At 41.7% G+C, this 27,332-nt stretch overlaps 2 protein-coding genes across 8 annotated transcripts in view; both read right to left on the bottom strand.

The window, feature by feature from the left end:
* Spire1 (spire type actin nucleation factor 1) overlaps nt 1-14,519 on the bottom strand; it is a 124,385-nt gene extending 109,866 nt beyond the window's left edge. For all 5 annotated transcript variants that reach the window (XM_057788428.1, XM_057788431.1, XM_057788430.1 and 2 more), the window contains exon 1: nt 14,041-14,519. In XM_057788428.1, the coding sequence (XP_057644411.1) occupies nt 14,041-14,329 (289 nt within the window). In that variant the 5' untranslated portion in view covers nt 14,330-14,519. The remainder of the gene's footprint in view (nt 1-14,040) is intronic.
* A 7,836-nt stretch (nt 14,520-22,355) lies between these two features.
* Cep76 (centrosomal protein 76) overlaps nt 22,356-27,332 on the bottom strand; it is a 29,901-nt gene continuing 24,924 nt past the window's right edge. For 2 of the 3 annotated variants that reach the window (XM_057788758.1, XM_057788759.1), the window contains 2 exons: nt 23,822-24,039; nt 22,356-23,527 (listed from right to left, as the gene is read on the bottom strand). In XM_057788758.1, coding sequence (XP_057644741.1) covers nt 23,389-23,527; nt 23,822-24,039 — 357 coding nt within the window. In that variant the 3' untranslated portion in view covers nt 22,356-23,388. The remainder of the gene's footprint in view (nt 23,528-23,821; nt 24,040-27,332) is intronic. The other variant, XM_057788760.1, reaches the window with a different exon arrangement.

The raw sequence follows: 27,332 nt of genomic DNA, 5'->3' as shown, positions 1-27,332 counted from the left end.
GTGGGATTTAAGATAGCTGTCACATTAATAATTAAAAGAGCATAATTCTGAATAATCAACAGGTTGAAATTTGACAATTAAAAAACTTTTTGCAATCTAATAACAACTGAATTTTTAAAGCATCATGGCCACTGAGGACCTGGGACCCATCCATGAACATCATTATATTTTAGTTCCCTATTAATATCAAAAGTTAGCTAGGCATGGTGGCACACACCTTTAATCCCAGCACTGGGAGGCAGATGCCAGCCTGTCTACAGAGTAAGTTCCAGGACAGCTAGTGCTTTACACAGAGAAACCCTGTCCCATTTAAAACAAAACATAACAAAACCCAAACCAACATTATTTATTTACTCACTCACTCATTTGTTTATTTATTTTGTGTGTGTACATAAGCCCAAACACAGCCCATGCCTATCTATTTACTTACTTACTTACGTGTGTGTGTGTGTGTGTGTGTGTGTGTGTATGAGCCCAAGCACAGCACAGAGCCGTGTCTGGAGGTCTGAGGACAGCATTCAGGAATTGTTCTCTCCCTCTACAATGCAGGCTCTAAGAATCTAACTCAGATCACCAGACTTGACCTGCTCACCTGACCTATCAGTGGAACCATCTTGCTCACCTATCTCTGATACTTTTCTACCTCCCTTCAGAAATGGCACAACTTGGCCACCCATTTCTATTTAAGACACATTCTCTCTCTCTCCTTTCCTCCCTTTCTCCCTCTGTCTCTGCGGATATAGGTCTCACTATTTAGCCCTAGCTGTCCCAGAATTTCCTCTGTAGAGCAAGCTGGCCTCCAACTCAAAGAGATCTTGCCTGCCTCCGCCTCCTGAGCAATGCTGAGATCTGGGATAAAGCTGTACAAAACCATGCCTGGCTTTCCACATAACTCCCCTTTTTTTTTTTTTTTTTCCAATTCTCTATCAAGAATGAAAGGCTGCTAAGTAGTAGGGCACACCTCTAAGTCCAGCACACAAAAGGAATATGCCAAGAGGATTTCTAGTATGGGGCTAGCTGGGACTACACAGTGACACCCTGACTCAAAAGAAAAAGGAAGAAAAAGGGAGAGGAAGGAGAAGTGAAGAAGAACCAGAAGAAAGAGGGGAGTGAAGGAAGGTGAGTTATTTGAACTATCAAAGCTATCTAGGCTGGCTTGGGGTTCAGCTCAGTGGCATAACACTTGACCAGTATATGCAAGTCCCTGGGTTTAATCCCCAGTAGTGAAAGAGGAAAAGGACAAATAAATAAGCCCACATACACATTTTTAGCTGTTTAACTTTTACTATGTTTATTACCAAGAAATAAGCCTTCTGCAATTTTCTAATTATACATTATGTTATATTAATAAATAAAAACCTAAGTTTTTGTTCTGTTTTTGAGTAAGGGGTCTAACCAGGTTACCCAGCCTTGCATGGAACTCACTAGTATTCAGCCTCTAGTGCCCACGTTCTCTAAAGATAAACAGAATGAAATAAGCACAAACCAAAGAAGAACATCAGAGTCTGAGAGCCACTAAGCTAATGAGTAGTCATTTCCCCCCAAGATTTAATTCTATATACAGCAGGCAACAGTCCAAATGTCTCATTTCATCCACACCTCAAATGAAAGGCTACAGAAATTAAGAAACACACTTGAACAGTTTTACTACTGATGTAAAGAAGTCCTACTTCCCAGAGGACTTAAAGAAGCTAGACGAAAGAGTCAGCACATAACTAACCATCAGTTGGAAAGGCCAGCTAATAAAGAAAGAACAACAGTTTCTCCAGCAGACAGTCTTGGGGAAACTGGATATCCACATACAGGAAAAATGAAGATAGACCCTTATCTCATTCCATTAAAAAAAAATTAACTGAACTTCAAAGACCTAATATGAAGAACCTCCTAAAACTCAACCACAACAAGAAGAAAAACGGCCCAATTCAAATCTGTTTAAAGGACTTAAATGGGCATCTCTGTAAATCGCCCATAATCAAGCAGTGAGCATCATTAGCCAAGTGAAGACCCCATCATTCAACATGATTTGTCTGAAAGGAGCTGCCTCCTCTAGACAGTTCACAGAAATAGAACCACACAAAAACTCCTTGTGGAATCATGCAGAACTATGAATGGTGATCAGATATAAACTTTCTCTAGCAGTCTGAAGAAATTCTCCATAGCTCATAAATCCATTCAAAAATCCTGTCCATAGACCTAAAAATATCTACATTCCACATTGTCAGTCTCATTTTCTGGAATTCAAAACATAGAGTTGATATTGTTTTAGAATTTATCAATCTCCAGTCAAAGGATCTTGAAATACTTTTCACAAAAAGATGGGAAAATAACTTTGTACAATGCTGACAACCTACTCTCACGTACAGCCCTATAAGCTGGACAAACACAACTCCCATTTTTACAAATTAAAACAAACAAACAAACAGAACCAGAAAGGCTAAGTGGCTTTACCAGAGGCTTTAACTACACATTCAGCCTCAGAACCAAGAATCTAAGCCTCATCTTCTGCAGCACCAATGCAGTTCTGTGCTACCAGAGGAAGCAAAGGTGATTTGCATGCGTCTGAAAGAGCAAAGGAACTTGGTGGAAATTAACATGACTCTACCTGGAAAATATGTCCCACGCCACCTTAATTTCCTTGCAGCATAAATCATCATCTTCCCACCCTAACTTGCTCCTCCTGCCTTCCCCATCACCCAGGTAGGAGTCTGAGAGCTTTCCAGGCTTCCTTCTTCTTCCACCTATAGATCAAAACAAAAGAGCCATGCCAGGGTCCATTTCTAAAGCACCAACCTGACTTTCTATTCTTACTGATCTAGTTCAAATCTTCATCACTTCAGGTCTGAAGCAGAAATATTCCAAATGGTTTATTAGCCCAAAGGCTACTAACACCTAAGGTAGTACGAAATGTCAACTGGGGTCTGTCCAATAACATTTGTAGAAGACATGTATCTATTCTTTTGCTTTGTTGAGACAGGTCTTGCTGGTAGCCCTGGTTGGCCTGGTACTCAAAATGTAGACCAGGTTAGCCTCAAACTCAAATAATCCTTCTGTCTCAGCCTCCCAAGTACTGGGAACACAGGCATCCCAGAAGACAGGTACTCTCTACAAAGTCTGTATGTCTTTCTAAAGAGTAATCTGTTTACCCATTTTCCAGTGTAAATTCCCTATGTGCTCTCCACTGCCCATCCAACCTATAGGCACAAACAATAGTGTGGCTCTCAATGAACATGCCTTTCCAGCCTGTCTCACTCCCCACCACTCCCACACACATCCTATGCTCCAGGCATAGTGAACACCCACCACAAAGCAGATAAACAGGTTTAACCTCACAAGCCAAGTCCAGATAATTGTAGTGGCTGCCTGAAGCATCCTGTTGAGAACTCAAGAGGCTGCTTATAAATTTAGCAGCAAAAAAAAAGTCATGACCTATTAGTAAGTAGTGTTTGCTTCTAACCTGGAAAAGGGGGGCACAACAAATGTCACACTTAGTGTCTACACGTGTGGCACTTTGGCCTTAGGATACTATATGGAGTCCTTCCACAGTTCCAGACTTTTCTACCTACATATTTCTGTCCGTATGTCTACCATTTCACACTTCAGCCTTCACAACTTCTAAACTCAGTCTCCCATTTAAAACTTGCTTGTTAAAGAGTCATGAGGCAAAGGCAGCCCCCCCCCCCTCTCTCTTTCTCTCTCTCTCTCTCTCTCTCTGATCACAGTTTCTGTGTCTCTAGCTTTCTCAATTACTGTATTACACCACAGGGTGGTAGTTTATGCACCTGCGAGCTTCTGCGTGCAGGTGTACTCTGTTCCTCTGTGCACCTTCAACATCTAACACAGTCCACTTGAAAGACATGCAAATCCTGGTGAAATGAGCAAACAGAAGCCTTCAGCAGGGATGCCTCTAATACAGTGCCGGGGTTCTCACTGAAAACCTAAGAAGCCCAATCCAGCCAGACAACCCATGTGCCAGGATGATTACACACTGCCATCATTGCCAACTGTACTCATCATTACCTCTCAAAAACACAACATATTGAGGAAGCATACTGGGTGTAGTAGAGAAAGTGGCAAATACGAGAAGACAATAGTCCCAATTAAAAGAAAAAAGATTAGCACAAGCAGTGTGAAAACATGTAAGACTTAAAGTTTTCAGAAGCTAAATATAGGCTCTGAGGTTGTTATTATTAAGACTATAATCCCTCAACATATCACTAATAAAAACACATGTGTGCTAAGTGGACAAATCAAACTATATATATTTATGAAATGTAAAGTGATATTTCAATACATTCTAGAAGATCAAATATCTACACCTATTACCTTAAAATGTTATCATTTCTGGGTTTGTTTTGTTTTTGCAGACAGAGTCTCACTCTGGCTTGGAACTTCCTGTATGAACTACAATGACCTCAAACTCAGAGATCAACCTGCCTCTGAAAAGTTGTTTTTCTTTCTTTTTTTTTTTTTTGGTTTTTCCAGACAGGGTTTCTCTGTGGCTTTGGAGCCTGTCCTGGAACTAGCTCTTGTAGACCAGGCTGGTCTCGAACTCACAGAGATCCGCCTGCCTCTGCCTCCCAAGTGCTGGGATTAAAGGCGTGCGCCACCACCGCCCGGCAAGTTGTTTTTTTTTTAAATTTAGATTTCTTCAATTTTTCCACCACTGTCCTTTTCCTATGCCAGTGTTTACATATCACATATCATTTATTTGTCATGGCTCCCTGGTCTATTCAAACCTTTTTGGTTGAGACTAGGTATTACTATGTAGTCCTCACTAGTCCAAAACTCACTAAGTAGACCAGGCTGGCGTCCATCTCAGAGATCTGCCTCCCCATACCTCCAAAAGTCTAGGATTAAAGGCATATGCCACCATGCCCTGCCTTGACACCTTTTGAAGAATTATTACAGTGTGTGGATGAGTATGAATGGAACTGCGGGTGGTCCATGTGGCACAGCATTCTAGGAAGTCAGAAGACAACTTTGTGCAGTTGGCTCTCTCTGCCACTATGTGGGTTCCAGGGATCAAACTCAGACCTTTGGGCTTGTCAGCAGGTGCACTACCACTGAGCCACCTCACCAGCCCTCAGTATTACCATTTTGAAATAGACAGTATTTATACAGTCACCTACATGCCCCAGAATGGTTTTGGCTTTAAACGTTTGTGAGGTAGGCTAGAGAGATGATGGTTCAGTGGTTATGAGCACAAGCTGCTCTTTCAGAGCACCTGGGTTCAATTCCCAGCACCCATGTGGTGGCTCACAACTACACGTATCTCCAGTTCCAGGGAAACCAACACCCTTTACTGGACTCCATGGGTACTACCTGCATGTGGTGCATAGACACAAAATAAAAATAACTCAAGTTTGCGAGGTACCGAACACACAACTAAGGAGCAACTGCCCTTTCAGGCACGTTACTTAACACAAATGCTACATCTTTTCACCAAAAGACATGTTCAATAACAGCATTATTCATACTATTGGCTATCTGAATCTCAAATGTCAATGCAGCATGGAATGAATCAACAACATGGCCACAAAGGAATGTGACACTAAAATATAAACCAACTACATATTGGTTGGTTCAACTAATATCCCACAACTTTGCTCTCATATGCAGAATTCAGATGACAAAACACCCCACACACATACATATATAAATAAAAGACAATAAAACAGGAAGTATTTGTGGAGTTAAGGGGAGTAGTAGAGGGGACACAGGAGAAAAATGGGTTCTAAATATAAGCAAAGTATAATGATAGATATGATATACATGAAAATACACATGAAACCCATTATTTTGTAAGCTAAGAATAATTTAAAAGAAGGGAAAGTAGTTTTTCATCTTGCAATTCTCCTGGAAGGATCAAGATGACATTACATAGAACAATCTAGATAAATATAAAATTATATAAAAATACTGTCTTGACAAGAAAAAATACAGTTTTATTGCATTTTAAAATATGAACTAGCTGAAAAGTGGTGGCGTACACCTTTAATCCCAGCATTCGAGAGGCAGAAGCAGGAGGATCTCTGTAAGTTCAAGCACAGCCTGGTCTACAAAGTAAGTTTGAGGACAGGCTCCAAAGCTACAGGAAAACCATCTTGAAAAAGAAAAAAAAAATCAAAAATCAGTAAGACAATTAATATAGAAGAGATGCAAAACAGAAAAGTTTATAAAATCCAAATTTCAGTAATCAGACTAAATGAAAACAAATCTGAACTAAAATTAAAGACTAAGGTTTCGAGATGGTAGAGGGTTCTTAGTGGCAGAGTGAATGCCAGCACACACAGGACTGGACATAACACTCGTAACAATACTCAAAAAAAAAAAAACCAACACTTTTAATTATATTTATTCTTTAAGTGTCATTCTTAAACAATCATAAAGAAAGGTAAAATTATCTTTAAGAGCAAAAACAACTTGGTAAACACTGTCTTGACCAACTACCAGAACTAAAATCACTGCTCCACGAGATGTCATGTGCCCAGATATGACGTAAGAAGATGAGACCTTCACTATTCTGGTATTCTTCCACTCAAACCTACAGTCCTGTCTAGTCACAAAAACACAAGCAAAGACAAGATACAAAGAACTCCCACAGACTGGAGAGACAGGGACATGGTATGTGAATACAAGATGCACTTCCTGTTCGCTACTGGTGACTTTTTCTTGTTCATTTTGGGTTTAGGACTCTCGCTAAGTAACCCTGGCTGGCCTGCAACTTGCTATGTAGATGGGATGGTCTTGAACTAGAACTCCACTGACCTCTACCTCCTGAGAGCTGGGATTAAAGGTGTGTACCTGCCCTACCCGAAACATGGAGCTTTAATGTACAGATGCAGGAGACAGAGGGGACCTGTTTCTATGCTACAGAAGCTGTGACACAGAATGTTTCTGATGTGACGAATAAACAGGGTGACTGACTGGTCTGCTGTGTTCTATTCTCTCTGGGCATGTTCTCTCAATCTCTAACTATGTAGCCCAGGCTATTCTTGAACCTTTGGCAATCCTCCTGTCTCAGCCTCTGGGATGCTGGGATTTCAGATGTCAGTCACCATGCATGCAGAGTATACGTAGCCTATCAACATACAATCACTGGTAAATGTATGTGGGTTTGTTTTTCTGTTCAGTGAAAACTCTTAAACTAATAATTTTTTAACAGAGTTCAAACTTAAGTATCAATATTTGAACATGATGAAACTATTTATATCCTTTCGCATAGAGAGAAATTTCTCCCCAGAACGCTATGACTCTTTCCAGACAATCCAACACAGTAAGTATTTGAGGAGTAAATTGAAGTTGAAAGTGACATCGATTTTACCCAATCAGGTTTCATTTTGCAAATAAGCATCTGAACCTTCCCAGTACCTGGAAAGAGACTAGAGGAGTAGGAGGCTTGACATTTCAGCAGTATTAACTTTAGGGTGACTCGCCACTGTATTTACATTGTTTCTCCTTACAACTATTCATGTTTAAACTGCACTGGAAACCAGAATACTACTGGCACATAATGTAAATTCAAGATATGTTTTTTTTTTTTTTGGTTTTTTGAGACAGGGTTTCTCTGTGGTTTTGGAGCCTGTCCTGGAACTAGCTCTTGTAGACCAGGCTGGTCTCGAACTCACAGAGATCCGCCTGCCTCTGCCTCCCAAATGCTGGGATTAAAGGCGTGTGCCACCACCGCCCGGCTCAAGATATGTTTGTTAAACTGAACTAGTTCTGACACAAGCAACAAAGATGACTCTTTCTTACTCTTGTAATCAATAATGGATTTTGGCAGTCCACAATTCCACCACTGACTCCCAGACATCTACCCTGGACTCATACACATATACTCTTACACAGACAGCTGATAGCGATCAAGCTATGAACACTCAAGAAACACAGCAAGAGTGGACTGAAATATTTTGAAGCCCGTTTTGAGTGTGTCCACCTTTTCCACAAACACTGTTTCTTTAGAATCAAAGAGACCACTCTGCTCGCATTAGCGTAAACCTCCTGAGAAGCCTGACTGATCCCATCCTCTTTTCACATCCCAAACAAAGCCTGAATGTGCTCTATACCAAAAACCATCCTCAAGGGATTCCCTCATTCGTATGCGCACAAGCCTCCATTATTGCTCCCAGGAAATCTATCTCGCTACCTCCCTTCAGGTTATTTAAAATCAAAAAGGGGCCACAATTTCTAAAATGTTCTTTATACATCTAAAACAAAAGGGATGTCAAGATTTTGGAGCCAAAGTTGAAATAGCTGAGTGCTATTTAATGGGTATTTAAATCCCGAAAGGTTGATGGGACCAGGCAGGATTCTCATCTCTAATATGACACTATGAGCATTTCTGTGACAGCTCAGACGAATAACACTTTTATCACAGAAAGAGCGAGGCTGTCCCCAAATCTCACCACCTGCAACTTTCTTTTATTTTTAGAACTCAGCAAAATAAAATTCTGTTTACTGCTGGACATTGTTTCCACATATACATCAAACAGACCAAAAAATAAACAACCCAAACTGCATAGGCAAAGGGGATAAAAGAAACCTTTTATCTCTGGGTTTTTTTAAACTATCTCATACAAACCAACTACTCAGTACAGTGAGGTAAATATACAAAACAGTTACTGGAATGCTTGGAGTAAGACTGGAGTTTGTTGTCGTTGTTGTTTACAAAGTTTTTCCTTTCCTTTGAGATCGTAATGACCATGGTTACAGCACAAGTAAAGTCAGAAGTAGAACAGGGAACACTCTACTGTACTCAGTCCCAAACTAAATCAGAAAGCACACGAGGGGCTCTTTCTCCTGGTGAGATTCAGTGCAGCAATACTGGTAGGCAAGACAGAAGCACCCACAGCGGCAGGTGAAGGACTCTAACAGCCACAATGCGGGTATCACTCAGCAACTGCTAACAGCACTCCTCAGCCAGAACTACTGTGCACGGAAGAACCGACCTTTTTTTTTTCTTTTTCTTTTTAAGATTTAGTTATTTATTATGTATACAGTATTCTGCTTGCACGCATGCCTGCATGACAGAAGACACCATAGTTGGTTTTGAGCCACCATGTGGGTGCTGGGAATTGGACTCAGGACCTCTGGAAGAGCAGCCAGTGCTCTTAACCTTTGAACCATCTCTCCAGCCCTGTCTGAAGACCTTTTATTTTTTAATTAATTTTTTTTTAATTTATTTATTTTATGTGTATGAATGTTCTGCTGGCATGCATATGTATGCATATGCACTATGGATGTGTGTTACACTTGGAGGTCAGGAGAGGGCATCAGATCCCCTGAAACAGGAGTTTGAAATGGTTCTGAGCCCCCAAGGTAGGTACTGGGAATAGAACCCAGGTCCTCTGCAAGAACAAGTGCTCTAAGTCCCTGAGTCATCTCTCCAGTACCCAGTCCAAAGATTGCCTAGGATCTAAAGATCTTTTTTTTTTTTTTAATTTTATTTATTTATTTATTTATTTATTTATTTATTATGTATACAATATTCTGTCTGTGTGTATGCCTACAGGCCAGAAGAGGGCACCAGACCCCATTACAGATGGTTGTGAGCCACCATGTGGTTGCTGGGAATTGAACTCAGGACCTTTGGAAGAGCAGGCAGTGCTCTTAACCTCTGAGCCATCTCTCCAGCCCCTAAAGATCTTTTATTGTCAAATGCTGTGGCACACACCTTTAATTCCAGGATTTGGGAGACAGAGAGTAAGGATCTTTGTGAGTTCAAGGCCAGCATGGTCTTTTGATGGAGGTGGGTCATCTTTCTATCTGTTGTTTCATTGGTTAAGTAATAAAGAAACTGCCTTGGCCCCTTTAATAGGACAGAAAATTAGGTAGGCGGAGTAGACAGAACAGAATGCTGGGAGAAAGAAGCCGAGTGGAGGAGTCGCCATGATTCTCCCACTCCAGACAGACGCAGGTTAAGATCTTTCCTGGTAAGCCAGCTCGTGGTACTACACAGAATATTAGAAATGGGTTAGATCAATATGTAAGAGCTAGCCAATAAGAGGCTGGAACTAATGGGCCAGGCAGTGATTAAAAGAATACAGTTTCCGTGTAATTATTTCGGGGCATAAGCTAGCCATGCGGGCGGCCGGGTGCCGGGGACGCAGCCCCGCCGCTCTTATTACAACAGTCTTTATAGGGAGTTCCAGGACAGCCAAAGCTACATAGAGAGCTTATCTCTAAATAAATAAATCAGTATCTCTTATTGTCACAGTGGAAAAACAGGTTTACTGTCAACCAGTGGTAGCATCCTGGGATATTGCAAAGAGAAATAAGGCACACAAGACAGTCCACAACAGGGAATTATTTGGCTCAAAATATCAATGGTGTTGAGATTAAGAAACATCTGTCCTCGACATCTGTCTCAGTTTTTAGTGAAGACTTACAGCAACTGGACAAAAGACACTATGGTGGAGTGAGAGGACCACGAGCCGGGGGAGAGTGAGTCTGTTATCATTTTACATATTACTGAACACACTGCCTAGATTTTAAAAAGAGAGAGATTGATTCCCCACAGCATCCTGGACACTGGAAGACTCGGGGACTTTCTTGACATCATTCAGCAGGAATGGAAGGGAGTCAAACAAAATGTGTCACTTCACAAAGCTGTGACCCTTAGACCTGGGCTTGAGTCAGAGAGGTCACCAGTCTGACTTGGAACACGCCACTGGAATTCTCAAAACCTCGACTTGGAAAATAAATGAGCTGGGATGAAGCTCCCAGCACTTGGGGAGCAGGAGGATTGTCACAAGTTAAAGGTCAGTCTGGGCTAGTCAAGGTAAGTTACAGGCTACCTGCTTGAGTAAGAAAATGAGGTCCTAAAGTAGGGTATGGTGCTCTAGCCTTTCATCCCAGCAAAAGCAGGCAAGTCTCTGAGTACAAGGCCACCCAAGGCTACATAGTGAGACAAAATAAAACAAAAAATAAAAAAAAGCAAGCAAGCAGTGTTTTATTACTGCCCAGTCTGATTCCCCTTAATGTGTACTCAATAAACTTGCTTCATTTCTAAAAACACAAAACAAAAACAAAACAAAAAACCTTGGGCTAGAGAGAAGGTTCAATGGTAAAGGGCTCTAGAGGACCCAGGAATCCCAGCACCCACAGGGCATCTCACAGCCGTCTGTAACTCCAGTTCCAGAGGATCTGGCACCCTCACAGATATGCATGTGTAGGCAAAATATCAATGCACATAAAAATAAATAAATTACAGAGAAACCCTGTCTCGAAAAAAACCAAAAAATAAATAAATAAATTAGAAAAAAAAAGACTTAAAGAAATTTATCCAGTACCAAGCTACTAATCATTGTTTTTTCCCTGAGAATCTGGGGCAGGCGACCAATAGTCATTACTAATCACTTATTAAAAACAAGATTTAAAGCTGGGCATGATAGCACACATCTATATCCCAGCACTTGGACTTGGGAAGTTGTAGGCAGGAAGGTCATGAGTTCAAGGCCAGCCTGTTTCACAGACTGTTGAGACCTACCAAGGCTATAGGAGACCCTGTCTTAAACAAGAATCAAGAATGAATGTTTAAAGACATGTATTTTCCATAGCCAAGGACCTACTCTTAAACTCCAGGAGGAAATAAACTAATAGAACAACATTTGAAATTGGATAACCTTAGCTGGACAATGGTGGCACAGCCTTTAATCCCAGCACTTGAGAGGCAGAGGCAGGAGGATCTCTGTGAGTCCAATGCCGGCCTTGTCTACAGAGAGTTCCAGGATAGGCCCCAAAGCTACAGAGAAACCGTCTCAGGAAAAAGAAAAAACAAAAAAAGAAAAAGAAAAAGAAAGAAAGAAAATGACAGCCCAAATATTTTTTATCAAAATTTTCTCATGCAATGTATTTTATTCTGTTCCTTCCCCTCCTTTCATCTCTAACTATTTTAACCAATAGGCTCCTGATTATCAACTACACATGTCAGGTTCTCTTTGTATCTGGGAGCAAAGATCATGGACTGGAATAGGAGAAAGTAGGTGGTTATAAATCCATTACGAAGTAGGATGTGATGGCCCATGTCAATGGATGGTGAAGGCAGAAGAACCAAGAGTCCGAGAACAGCTTCAGCCTGAGTACAGGAGACTTAGTCCCCCACAAAAAATGCAAAAATAAAAATAAAATAGAGGCCTGATGAGATGGCTCAGGGAGTAAAGAGCTTGCCTCACAAGCCTGGCAACCGCCGGGCGGTGGTGGCGCACGCCTTTAATCCCAGCACTTGGGAGGCAGAGACAGGTGAATCTCTGTGAGTTCGAGACCAGCCTGGTCTACAAGAGCTAGTTCCAGGACAGGCTCCAAAGCCACAGAGAAACCCTGTCTCGAAAAACCAAAAAAAAAAAAAAAAAAAAAAAAAAAAAAAAAAAAAAAAAAAAAAAAAAAAAAAAAAAAAAAAAAAAAAAAAAAAAAAAAAAACAAGCCTGGCAACCCAAGTTTGCCCTCCAGAACCTGTGCCAGGATGTTGACCCCTGACCTACACATGAATGATGGCAAGTGTCCCTCCTCAAACCACACACACACACACACACACACACACACACACACACACGGTGATGAGGAAAAATTTGGAAGTTTTAAAAAACTCATTATAGTTCCTGGGAACATCTATTTACTGTTTTCTCTGAAGGGAGCTATAGCCATATCAGTGACACAAAAACTAATTCATTTCAGTCTTCCAACAAGATTTATGAGAGCCGGGCGGTGGTGGCGCACGCCTTTAATCCCAGCACTCGGGAGGCAGAGGCAGGTGGATCTCTGTGAGTTCGAGACCAGCCTGGTCTACAAGAGCTAGTTCCAGGACAGGCTCCAAAACCACAGAGAAACCCTGTCTCGAAAAACCAAAAAAAAAAAAAAACATTAAGATTTATGAGAAATCACCCCAAAGAACCTATCAGTCTGATAAACATTTCTGGGATCAAGCTCCTCAACAGCTCTTGATACACCATACAACCAGGACTGTTCTTTCAATACAACCAAAGATTCTTCTCAAGTGAGGTCGCACACACTCTGTCCTCTTCAAACAGTTCGGGATGAAAACAAAGCCTCGTTGTTTGGAGAAAATTATCTTTTCATGGCATCTTCTAAATAAATGGCAACTGACATTACCATCTGCTATGGCCAAGTCTAAAATCAAGCAACAGATCAAATAAATTTTGAAAGGAAGAAAAAAGGGATCCAAAAGAATCATTTAAAAGCAAGCTTTAAATATCATTCAAGATACATGTGTATCAAAACATCACACGGTATTCCGAAAATAGTACAACACTGAGGTTTTTAATACATCACAAGGCTGGCTTTAAATAAATTAATAAAGCTATACTTACTTTAACTAAAAAAAAAATGAGAGCACATTCTAGTAGGGCTGATAATCCTGAATTTGGAAAGATCTTCACTAAATGTCATTTTACACACTAGTCTAAATACATTTTCTACTTTAAGCATTTTGACACTTCCATCAACTTTCTAAAGGAGAAGGTGGATTGTTTTGCTATGGTTTTAATAGACTTGCTTCTCAAAGAATGAATTAGATAAAACCGGATAGGGGAAACCTATTACCAGTGTTGCCATCAATAAAGCATGTGAGTAAGCTCCTGGTAATGTCTCACTGTTTCGGTGACAAGTCATGAAGAATGTACCCGTACTAACTAAAAGCAATCTTATCTGAACAGCCTGTTTACTTTTTTTTTTTTTTAAATAAGCCTGTACTTTTCATCCCAGCCCATTTTCACACTCAGTACCTAGAGTCGTCATTTATTCTAATCCTCCCCAAAACAGTAGGATTCTCGGGGCTCAGCGGCTTCCCTGGCATTCCCAAGGACTCGTGACAAATTCAAAACATGGTACGAGGGGATTGCTCATTCTTGAAGATGTAATCTTCCTGACAGGACCTCCCGCGCAGCCACCGGTAAACAGCCGAGGCCGGCGGACACGCACACAGCGTCCCCAGAGCTCGGGTCCCGCAGCCCCGCCCGCTCGCCCGCCCTCCCGGGGCCACCCGCCGGTTCCCGCTCGGCCGGGGGTGTCGGGCCGCGACCTCACCGGAGGCGGGGGGCGGCTCTCCTTCTTCGCCGGCGGCGGGCGCCAGGGTGACGGCCCCGTCCCTCCAGACGCGGATCTGCGCGGCCGAGCGCACGCGGCGGTGGGGCTGGCGGCGGGCGGCGGCGGCGCGCAGGGAGCCGCAGCACTGGAAGCACACGGCCCACGCCTGCTCCTCGTTGATGGGCTGGTTGTAGAGCCGCAGGATCTCCTCCAGGCTCAGCGCGTCCCGGGAGTCCCCAGTCGCGCCGAGCTGCGGCGTCTCGCCGCCCGGGCTGGAGGGCTGCGCCATGCGGCCCACGTCGCTGCGCGGCCGGCGCTCGGCTGGCCGCGTCTCCTCAGCGCCCGAGCATCGTCTCCGCGAGCCGCCGCCTCCGCATCTCCGGGCCGCCGCCGCCCAGGCCGGCCGCGCGCCGCCGCGGGGACTAGGCGGGGACGCCGCTGCGCTCGGCGCTGGCCAGCACGCCGCCGGCCGGTAGCGCGGCGATGGCGTCCGCTCGCCCCGCCCCGCCTCGCCCCGCCCCTCCTCGCCTCGCCTGGCCTCGCCTTGGGGGCGCGCGGCCGAGATCTGCCCGAAGCCTGGGGACGTCGTCCCCGGTGCTGAGTGACGCGCGGCCGAGCGCAGTCGGGGGGCGTTGCCCCCGCAGTGAGTGACGTGAGGCGAGGGGCGACGGCTCGGTCGCGGCCGGGGCTGTGGGTCCCGCGGGGTCCGGCTGCCAAGTCGCTGTCACCCGGTTCGCCTCGCCTCAGCTCGCTCGTAGTCTATTTAAGAACTTGAATTCAATCTGGGGCGATTTACTAAAAAGAAACGGTCACGTGAATCGCCCTCGCCTCTGGCTGCCTGGGTCCTCCCCGCTTTAACCTCCCCTTGGCCCCTTGACCACTCGACACTTTACTCATCTGCAAAATTAATTTTTAGATATATCTATCTATATGTTTATTTGGAAACAGTCTCCCCGGCTTCTTTTTTTGGTTTGTAGACCAGGCTGACCTCGAACTAGAGATTCACCTGCCTCTGCCTCCCGAGTGCTGGGATTAAAGGGGTTTGCCAACACGGCCCTGCTCAGCCTTGGCTTGTTGACTGAGATTGCAAGGTGTGCACCACCACATCGGGCTTGGGTTTCTTGTGTTTGGGAATTCTCTCCAGTCACACGTTCGGTGTTCAGTGTGAGGGCAGCGATCTTAGGCTTGCCTCCCGGAATTCTATCAGGGCTTGGGGTGCGGTGCACAACGCTCAGGGGTTCGTTAAAGCAGCCTTTCAAAATGTTACAACAGCCCTCCTGAGGTAGTCCCTGATTAACCGTGCTCATCCTAGCCCAGTTAACAGTCCAGCCTGTCATATGACTAGGAATTGGTGTCAAGAGACAAAACTAAGGGTAGTTATCAATAAAACGGTAGGGACCTCCCTGAACCCGTTTAAGTGTGCAATAAAACAGGCAATTCTTAAGCAATATGTCCATCCATTGGTAGATGGTTTTAATTGGTAGCGTGCCACCCATGTTAGTCTTCCAGATCCCTAGAGTTGTAGCATCAACCAAGTAAGAAAATCATAGTAGGTGCCATCTTGTGTGGAATGCGGGAAACTGCACGCTGCAGTTAATCTTATGCTCGGAATCATAATGGTTTAGTCATGAGTAAGATGCCACCATGCAGACAGCAGGAACTGAAAGAAAAACGAAGTTGTTAAGGGTAAGAAATGGAGACGCGATCAAGGGGAAAAGCTCCATAGGCACCTTTCGTTTTCACTCCAAGAGAGGTAAAACAAAGCCTTCCAGTAGAATCACTTAATTATTGGTTCATAATCTCCAATGTAAAAACGCAGTATTTAGGGCCAGCGAGATGGCTCAGCGGGTGAGAGGACTTTGCTGCCAAGCCCGACAGATCAGAAAGCTACAGGAGAGAACCCAGTCCACGAAGCCAGTCCCTGAACTCGATGTGCATGTGTGCATACACAATGCACACAAAAACATGTTTAAAAAATTAATGTAGCATTTCTGTGTGACAAAACTCTGAGGCAAAGCCTCTTTCCTGGTTTGTGAGACTAATGTATCGTAATACTGGAGTTACTATGCTATATTATGTAATAACATTAATATGCTAATAATCCCAAATCTTCCTATTTTAAAAGTCTGGACTCTGTGTGGCTTTTGAAAATACAAAGAGCTTAAAATTTTTCAAACAATGCAGGGAAACAAATGGGCCACTTTTATGGACAACATCGCCACCTTCTGACCTAACGGAGTATTGTTGCCCACTGCCCACGAGCCAGTTTTGTCCTTTGCTTGACCCACTCAGAACACCCTGAATGGATTGATCAAAGGAGTCCATGAGCCATTCACTCAAATACGGCAGTAAACATACATTTAAATAATATAACAATTTGGGGGAGGAGGAAAGAGGTGGAAATGAGCAAAAATTTTGTTAAAACCCAAATTTTAGAATTTTTAAATTTTTATTTTTATTTTATAGGTGCTTTTGCCTGTGTGTGTGTCTGTGTGAGGGTGTTGGATCGTGGACTTACAGACAGTTATGAGCTGCAATGTGGGCACTGAGAATTAAACCCAAGTCTTCTGGAAGAGCACAGTTAGTGCTCTAAACCACTGAGCCATCTCTCCAGCCCATAGAATTAGAATTTTTTTATGTAACTCAGGCTGACTTCTAATACCCTCTGTTGCCAAGGATAAACTCTTGACTGCGCACCCGTGCTTGGTTTCTGCAGGCTCAAACCCAGGGCTCCTGCATGCTAGGCAATAAATACCTCTAACAACTCAGCTCTATCCACAACCCCCATGTTGAATATTTTTTAAATCTTTTAAAAGCTGATTTGCAACCCTAGGATTGTGTTCATTTCCTGGGTAATAATTTAAAGTATAAACATTTTGAAAGGGAAAATACCATGAATCACAAAGAGGGATTAGAGTTTGGTTTTGTTAAGGACAAATTCTGATATGTAATATAAAGTAAATGTTCTGCCTTTTGTGAGCAGACATGTAATTAAGTTGAAGCAAGATGACAGCTAGAACATTGACATGCCTTCTCTACACAGAACGAGTAGGAGGAAGAATCCTTAAAACCATGTCCATATTCTAGTGTATATCAACTCAGGTTGTAATTGAACACGGGATACTTTCTGTACAGAGATCTTCAGTATATTTTGTGGTTTTGATGAGCCCCTCATTCACCATCATGAGGTTCTCTTGTGAGTGACTGCTAGCTTCTCCATGCTCCTCGTGGAGGCCCTGTGACCCTGTGCCATCGTGGGCCGCTTTCAGCTTCTTGTTTTCAACTCAATCTCAAAAGGTCCAAATACCTTTATGTTTATTTCACTCTAGTTGCTATTATTTTTTTTTACTCTGTAATTTGGGTTTCCAAAAGTGACTTTATAAACTTCAAATGTTTAAACAGCACAATTCAACATTTAAGATATCTTCACAGTGTCAGGACACCAGTAAAAGAGAACGGCATATGCGACTCAGTATGGTCTTAGTTTTCCTTGATTTTTTTATGTTTATTTTAAAAATAGGATCCTTGAGAGTTTTTCTTAGATTTACTTATCACTTTTGTAGAATAGATGTACTTCATGCTTGATGCTCTGGACACAATGCAGGCTGGGCTGCTCCGAAGCCTTTGGGGAGCATGACCTATCTGTGCAGCCCCGACTTATCCCAGATACTCCCAGACAAATGCTGCTAAGAGGCACATTCACCTGGAAAAGTACACCAAAAGGGGAAAAAATATAACAGTGATTTTTTTCATCTTGTAACCTCAGTTTCCAATGTCAATCATTATATCCCACATATTGTAGTGACTTTTAATGCTTTCTTTCCCCAGTTATAAAAACTAAAAGGGTAGTTATTATCCCCGTCTAACAAGTGGGAAGAAACAGTCACAGGGCAAAATGTAGGGCTGGTAAGTAAAAGGGTGGGAGTAGAGTCCAGGCTTCCTGACCAGCTTCTTTTCTCTGGGGCTGACACTCATCCCTCCTCCTATCAAGTCTACGCCAATAGGAAACCATTATAATTGTTTAAACCTGATATTTCAAAGCACTAACTGAAACCCCAAAATGAGGCCATCCTTCCTTGATTAGTCTTTGTAAATTAATTGGCACTTAGGGTTCATCACCATAGTCATCTCCCATAGTAACTGCCTTCCACGTGATCGGCTTGGTCCCATTCCTATAAAAACAATTATGAATTATCATAAAGGCTAATTTACAGTTTAGAACTAATATCTTGGGCTGGACAGAGAGCTCAGCAGTTAAGAGCACTTGTTGCTATTGCAGAGGACCTAACTTTAATCCTATTAACTACACCTCTGGCCTCTACATGCATGTGTACACATGTGCACACACACAAATCTACATAGACAGACACATAAAAAATACACATACAGATACACCAATACAAATACCAACCAAATGATTGGACTCTCTTCTATACATACTTTAGAAGATAAATGTGCCATTTAATTTTTTTTTTTATTTTATTTTATTTTATTTTTTTTTTTTGGTTTTTCGAGACAGGGTTTCTCTGTGGTTTTGGAGCCTGTCCTGGAACTAGCTCTGTAGACCAGGCTGGTCTCGAACTCACAGAGATCCGCCTGCCTCTGCCTCCCGAGTGCTGGGATTAAAGGCGTGCGCCACCACCGCCCGGCTTAAATGTGCCATTTAAATAAATTTTTTTGACAGTCTCATTCTGTAGCTCAGACCTACCTGAAACTTCTGTAATTCAAGGTAGCAACGCTCCTTTCTCAACCTTTGGAGTGCTGTGATTACATGTCTAAGCCACCATATCTGACTAAATACATATGCTCAAGCCTGGCATGGTGGCACATAACTTTAATTCCAGATGGATTAAAGGCAAGTTGATCTCTGGGAGTTCAAGGCCAGCCAGGTCTACATTGCTAGCGCCAGAACAGCCAGGGCTACATAGAAAAAACCTGTCTTAAAAAAAAAAATAGACATTGTCAAAATAATTAATGCTGAAAATACTTTTTATAAAGGATCTGGGGCTGAAGAGATAGATGGCTCATGGTTAAGAGTACTTGTCACATTACAGAACATTCACCCATCAGAAAATAAAGGCAGTAGTGAGGGAAAAGAAAAAACGGGGGTGAGGGGGGCTGAAGAGATGGCTCAGTGGTTAAGAGCACTGACTGCTCTTCCAGAGGACCCAGCAGTGCCCACATGGCAGCTCACAGTTGTCTGTAACTCCAAGATCTTACACCCTCATACATACATACCTACAGACAAAACAATAACAATGCACATAAAGTAAAAATAAATAAATTAGAAAAAAGAGGGGTAAAGCAGAAAAAAAATAGACCACGGGGGTGCACATATGTAATCCCAGCACAGGAGAAGCTGAGGCAGGAGGATCTCAAGTTTGAGAGCAATATGAGCTGCATAGCAAGATTCTATCTTGAGACCACAGAGAAACCCTGTCTCAAAAAAGCAAAAAAAAAAAAAAAAGAAAAGAAAGATTCTATCTTGCCGGGCGGTGGTGGCGCACGCCTTTAATCCCAGCACTCGGGAGGCAGAGACAGGCGGATCTCTGTGAGTTCGAGACCAGCCTGGTCTACAGAGCTAGTTCCAGGACAGACTCCAAAACCACAGAGAAACCCTGTCTCAAAAAACCAAAAAAAAAAAAAAAAAGAAAGATTCTATCTTGAGGAAGGAGATATCACAGTGGGGCTCACAGGACACATGGACACCGAAAACCTCTAAATAAAATAGTAGCAAAGGTGGAATAAAAATATGGCAGACCTAAGTACAACTACATCAGTAAAAATGAATATATGATAATGAATGTGTTTTCCTTGGGGGGGTTTATTAGGAATTTAATACACACCCTTCCGCATGCAAAGCATGTGATCTACCTCTGAATCTAAGTCTGAATGTATCTAACAGTCCCACCAAGACACATAGACCTTCAACTGGCTTTTAAAAAAGATTCAGTTATATGTCATCTGTTTAAGATATATTTTAGATTCAAAGACACGGATCAGTTGATCAGTTTAAAGTTTAAGAATGTCATGAAAACAACAAAACAACATTCCCCAAAGTGACCCACACATTCCAAGTGAACCATTAGAAGGCCAACTGACTTTCTCTTCTCTACCTGCCCTCCCCATAAGCTTGCTTTTTTTTTAATATAAATTGAAAATATGGTTCTAAAATTTTTGTTTGATTTTTGTATTTCGAGACAGGATTTCTCTGTAGCTTTGGAGCCTGTCCTAGAACTCGCTCTGTAGACCAGGCTGGACTCAAATTCACAGAGATCTGCCTGCCTCTGCCTCCTGAGTGTTAGGATTAAAGGTGTGCGCCACCACCTCTCAGCTTGGTTCTAAAATTTATATGGAATCTCAAGATACCCAGAATAATCTGAGTGGTCTTGGAAAAAGAACAAGATTGTGAATCTACACTTTTCCAAACTCAGAACTTTAAAGAAACAGTAATAAAAATGTATATGCGCAGCCAGGCAGTGGTGGTGCACGCCTTTAATCCCAGCACTTAGGAGGCAGAGGCAAGCAGATCTTTGTGAGTTGGGGGCTAACCTGGTCTACAAGAACTAGTGCCAGGACAGCCAGGAGTGTAACACAGAGAAACCCTGTTGGCAGGACAGCCAGGAGTGTAACACAGAGGAACCCTATCTTGAAAAACAAAAACAACAACAAAGTGTGTGTGCTAGGGGTGTAGCTCCGTGGGTAAAGTGCAGGCATGAGGCTCTGGGTCTGATTTCCACTACTACATAGAATGCACTGTGCTGGCACACGTCTGTAATCCTAGGACTCTGAGTCCGGAGGACCAGAAATTCAGTCACCCTCAGCTACCAGAATGAATGTAATGCCAATCTGGTTTATGTGAGACACTGCCTCAAAAAATAACTGTCACAAACTGGGCATGGTGGTATGCCTGTAATCCTAGCACTTGGGACTGAAGCAACTTCCAAGCCAGTCTGGTTTAGTTAATGAGTCCCAGGCCAATAGTGCTACATAAATGAGATCGCTTTTATATTTCTAAAGTGTGATATTGGCACAACAGGAAGAGAAGTACGACTTAAGAAAAAAAAATGTGTATGTCTATGGTTAAATAATTTTTTTTTTTTTTTCGAGACAGGGTTTCTCTGTGGTTTTGGAGCCTGTCCTGGAACTAGCTCTTGTAGACCAGGCTGGTCTCGAACTCACAGAGATCCGCCTGCCTCTGCCTCCCAAGTGCTGGGATTAAGGTCAAATAATTTTTTTTTTTGCTGATTTTTTTGTTTGTTTGTTTTTCAAGACAGGCTGTGGGAGCTCCCTTAAGATACCAGCCCACTTGGGTGTGGTCTCATATACTATAAATGCAGCTGTAAAGCGTGCTCTTGCTTTCTTGCTTCCGGCTGCTAGACTCTGTCCCTGTTCCCTGTTCATACAGAGGACTGTGATCTAGGACAGTGATCTGTAAGTTTCTCCTAAATAAATAACCCTTTATTATATGTAATTCTGAACTAGTGTGGGATTATTTTGTAACTTCAACCATCAAAGATAGGGTTTCTCTGTGTAACAGCCCTGACTGTCTGGAAACTCCCTTTGTAGACCAGGCTGGCCTCGAACTCACAGAGATCCACCTGCCTCTGCCTCCCAAGTGCTGGTATTGAAGGTGTGCACCACCACTGCCCAGCTAAGGGGGAAACTTTCTAAAACAAATAGTGCCATTGCACTTGTACCCTCAACCCACACCTTATACAGTTCACTGAAAACTTATAGCTGAGAAGAGAATGTGTATCTGTGCAGCTATAGATTTGGCAACAGATTCTTCAGTCCCAACTATAAACGACAGAGAAAATTATATTGCTTTTTGTAAACATTAAAGCATTTTGCACCGGGAACACTCTCATCTGACCTGAGGGCACATTATGAACATAGTGCACATGCAGACAAGCAAGCATACACACATACACAAAAATAATTCTAGAAACAAACTTTTTGTTAAGTCATATGAAAATGGGCTCCAAATGTATTCATCGTATGTCAACTATAAATCAAATATAATTATAAGGCATATACCAACAAAATCTCAGAAGAATATTTTAAAACTCCAATATATAAAAGTTTTAGACCAGTGAGGTGGCTCAGCAGGTAGAGGCACTTACTTGCTGCCAAGACTGATGACCTGAGTCTACTCTCCAGCATGGAAGACAGCACCTACTCCTGAAAGTTCTCCTGATTTCACCTACTCTGTCACCACATTATACACACACACACACACGCACGAAGTGAATGTAAAAAAAAGTCAAATATCCAAAAACAAGTAAATAAATAAAGTTATTTTATTTGCAACAGTAGGTAATGAAAAGAATAAATAATTTGGATAGTGAACTAGCATACACTTACATCTTAAGACAACCAATGGGTAAAGCAATTAAACTAAGAAACTCTGTGAGTTCCAGGCCAGCAAAGGCTACATAGTGAGATACTGTGGGTCTAGCTCAGTGGTAGTGTTGGCCTGGCATGCAGGAAGCCCTGGGTTTCTAGTATCACAAAAACAAAACACCCTTCTGCACAGAAGAACGGACAGTCAAACTTGACAAATTTATCATTAGCTCCTTAGAGAAAGTCAAATCACTTTGTAACTAGGAAGTGTAATAAGTATTTTCTAAAGTGCTCAATTCATTTTAATAATATCAGTAAATTATTTACACTCCCACATACTCATGTGAGATATTAATATTTATGTTTTTGATACTACATTTTTTTTTTTTTTGAGATAGGTTTTCACTGTATAGCCCTGACTGACCTGGAACTTGCTATGTAGACCAGGCTGGCCTCTCATGGGATTAAAAGCCTGTGCCACCACACTTGGCCCTTTTTCCTATTCTTACATCAAAGTCTTCACAAAAATTTCTGGAAAGCCTCAAATATCCCTAATGTCATGAGTAAACCACAAAAATACTAATTCAGCAAAATATATTTTCATCTTGTAATAAATAAGCTATTAAGAAGTTAACCTCCTAATTTGTGTAAAATAATCTTTCATTTATGAAAAATAATGACCATTTTGATTTAACAATGCCTTAAATCACTAGACAAATCTCTTTACTTATTAATGTAAACATCTTATATTCACAGTCAAACTGAGTCCCTCAAAAGAAAGTATCGTTTATTATTATACACTTAATTTATACTAAATTCAATACAAATTTTTTATACTTAATTTTTAAGTACATACATGATATTTTAAAACATTACCAGTCAGATCTATACAAAACATTGACATCAAAAGTCAGAGGCTCAATTTAAATTAAGAAGTCTTCACACAGCTAGTCATATACCATTCTAATAAAACACAGGAGTAATTCTTAGGAAATGTTAGTCCTATAATACTGAACGATATTTACAAGCAAACATGATCCAAACAGCACATGCAGATTCAGGGTAGGTAAACACTCGGACACGAACTGCCAGTCGCACCTGATCTCCACGACAACAGATTATTTCTTCACAAAAAGGAGACCTATATAAAAAGAAAATGTGTTTAAAGAGAAAGTCACTGTAGACACTCCCATGTATGTATGCTGTCACTCCTAGCAATGATCAGAACAATTGCCTTTCTAGATTCCTTTTGTTTTTGTTTTCCAAGGCAGGGTTTCCCTGTGTAGCTCTGGCTGTCCTGGAGCTCACTTTGTAGACCAGGCTGGCCTAGAACTCATAGAGATCTACCTGCCTCTGCCTCCTGAGTGCTGGGATTAAAGGAATGCACCCGGCTGAATTCATAAATTTCTTCATTATGAACCCATAAAACCCTTACCGAAGACAAGTGGCGAATGCACGCCTTGCGTTTCTATACACAAAATGTATTGGAAACCCTTTAAATGTGTGGCCATCAGGTACAGCCCTCCTGATAGCATCTTGAAATTCCTCATTGCCTGCAGATATGCTTGTCGTTCGCTCAAATTCATATGACGCCAAAGCTGGTGATAAAAGATAGGAAAGCTGATCCTCCCAAACAGTAGTGAGGCCAAGATCCTGTAACAATTAAAATAGTCAAAAATATAGCATCTTAAAATCCAATTACAGAAAAATGTACTTTCTACTGCTTTGTTTTTCCCCAAACTTTTTCTCTGTGTAGCCCTGGTTGCTCTAGAAATCACTTTGTAGACCAGGTTGGCCTCGAATTCATCTCCCAAACACTAGGATTGTAGGCATGTACCAATTCAGGATGAGTCTGAATGTGTGTGTGTGTGTGTGTGTGTGTGTGTGTGTGTGTGTGTCAGAATCTAACTTTGTAGCCCTAGCTAGCCTTCAAAGATGTCCTCCAAATGACAATGATTCTCCTGCTCATGCCTCCTGAGTGCTGGGATTGCAGATGAGATTTGTGACTGTTTTTAGATAAATTCTTGCCGTGTAGCCCTGACTGGCCTGGAACTCAGAGATTTGCCTGGTTCTGCCTCCCAAGCTTTCAGGTTTTCTTTTTAAAGACAGGGTTTCTTCTACATAGCCCTTGCTGTCCCAGAATTCGCTATGTAGACCAGGCTGGCCTCCAGAGATCTGCCCACCTCAGTCTCCCAAGTGCTAGGATTAAAGGTGTATGTCATCATGCCCGGCTGAAGAAATTTTTTTTGCATTTTACATTTTTTAAATTGTTTTTAATTAAGCTATATATTTTTCTCCATTCCCCTCCATTCTTCTTCCCTGCCCTTCTACCCTCTCTCATGATCCCATGCTCCCAATTTACTTAGGATTTTACTTTTACTTGTCTTTTTCTACTTCCTATGTAGATTAGATCAATGTATGTCTCTCTTAGGGTTCTCTTTGTTGTCAAGGTTCTCTGGGATAACACTGTGTCTCATAAATTTGGGTATGTTGTGTGGTCATTTTTGCTGAATTTTAGGAAGTCTTTAATTATTTCCTTTATTTCTTCTGTGACCCATTGGTGATTCAGGTGAACACTGCTTAATTTCCATATGCTTGTGGGCTTTCTGAAATTAGTGTTGCTATTGAATTCTAAGTCATGGTGATCCAAAAAGATACACGGGGTATTTCAATTTTTTGTATTGAGAAGTTTTTTAAGGTTTACTATTAATTATCCTAGGGATGAACAGTAATAAAAATAAGAGGACGTTATTATGTTCTATTTCTTAGGAATAACTAAAAATCATTCAATACAATGATTTATCTAGCATGTATAAAGTTCAAAACTACAAAATAAATACCAATTAGACAGAATACACATAATCATCCTAATATAGAAGACATATGTCAATAAACTTTAAGATTATATTTTATTTAAATTGCTTGGTAAGGCTTGGAGCCCTGGGTTCAATTGCTAGAACTACATAAAACTAGGTTTGAAGGTGCACACTTGTAATCTCAATACACAGGAGGTGGGTGCAGGAGGATCAGTTTCAGAGAAAGTTTGAGGCCTGCCTAGGGTATAAAAAACTATTCTGTCAGTTCGAGGCCAGCCTGGTCTACAAGAGCTAGTTCCGGGACAGGCACCAAAGCTACAGAGAAACTCTGTCTCGAAAAAACAAAAAAACAAAACAAAACAAACAAACAAACAAACAAACTATTCTGTCCCCCTTACCCCTCAAAAAGTTTAGAAAGACAATCTGCATAAATTCACCTACAATAGGGGACAAAGTCAATAAATCAATTGAATAAATGACACTCAAGTACTTCCTGAACAGTGATCCTAAAAGGCACTATCTTCTACACTATAAGAGATTAAAAGGTAAAGACAAGGCCGGAAAGTTGGCTCAACAGTTACGAGCACATGTTGCTCTTACAGAGATCCATTCCCAGCACCCACATGGCGGCTCACAATCATCTGTAACTACAGTTCCAAGGGATCACAAAACCTTTCTGAAAGTCGTGGATGCAGGCAAATATTCATACACAAAAAATAAGAAGTAAATCTAAAAAAAATTTTAAAAAGGTAAAGACAAGAAGAGGAGTGGGGATAGGGGGAGGGGAGTAGGGGGAGGGGGCAATATTTGGGAGGAGGGGAGGGAAATGGGAAACGGGGAGCAGGTGGAAATATTAATTAAAAAAGAATAAAAAAAAAGGTAAAGACAATATGCTACCTACCAGCTGACAGAAAACTTAAAACACACATTTCTATGAATGCTCAAGACAATTATGATTTCATCTGTAAACACAGTGAACTACTGATATACAAACTAAGCAAAAACCTTTAGGTACAAATATCAAAAACGTCTTAGAATTCTAAATATTTTCATTCTGTGATTACTGATCATGACAGTCTCCTGTCATCCACTCAAGGTTCTAGCTGTTGTAAAGGAGTCTCAAAGGCCTGAACCAACTTACCCCTTTCCCTGCACAGTCCCCTAACGGGTTACAGGTGCTACTGACTTTAGCTCATGACACCGATTTCAGCTACAAGTCAATGGGAAATGATACCCTCATTCTGACCTTAATTTATACTTCCCTGATTACTAACAGGAGCTGATTAGCTAAGTCAATTCTCATACGTAATACCAGAACACCATGGTGAAACCACAGGACTGTGCTGAAAACAAGCTTATAGTACAAAAAAATATTGTCCTCATCTGTTCAGTTACCAGGCAACATGAGAGAAGGAGAAAACAAGGAGGGACTTTCATCCGAGCCCTGTTGAAATAGTCTCCCCGTCAGCTCCATGCTGGAAACACTGAATGCTTTATGAGCTGATGAGCAAGGAGTACGGTAGGCCAAAGCTATCTGTGATTGGGAGTCCAGGAATATAATGAACCAGTTTGCCTTTGACAGCTTTCGGAAAATAAGGAAAGTTTCTCCAAGAACAGGATTCTAAAAACATTGAAGGTACACTAGAAATACATCTTTTCTAGAAATTTTAGACTTCAGCCCCTTGTTGACTGTGAGTCATAAACAACTTACTACTCTAAGGCTTTGGTGTCCTAACAGTTTCTTTTGATAAATGTCAAAGTGTCAAGTTTGGGCAGTGTATGTGTATGCACATGTGTGTGCGTGCAATCCTGGGGACTTTGTACATGCTAACAAACACTCTACCATTGGACTACAACACCTAGCTTAAGGTAAATTCTTAAAATATGTTAATCTCACTAGTGGTGGTGCACTGGGAGGAAGAGGTGGGCTGTCTGGGTTTGGTCTACAGGATGAGTTCCAGGCCAGTCACAGCAAGAAAGTGACATTCTCTCTCAAAATAAATAAATTAATTAATTTTAAAAAACATAAACATGCTAATTTTATCCTTTTAATCAGTGCCATCTTGTCTTTAACACCCTTTTAAAGGATATCTACATGACTAATAAACAAGACATCTGATTCTATTATTA

Source organism: Chionomys nivalis, chromosome 14, assembly GCF_950005125.1.
Source record: "Chionomys nivalis chromosome 14, mChiNiv1.1, whole genome shotgun sequence".
In the NCBI taxonomy this organism is placed as follows: Eukaryota; Metazoa; Chordata; class Mammalia; order Rodentia; family Cricetidae; genus Chionomys; species Chionomys nivalis.
Note: the sequence above shows the minus strand (reverse complement) of the source record. Positions and strands in the feature narration are given on the sequence as shown.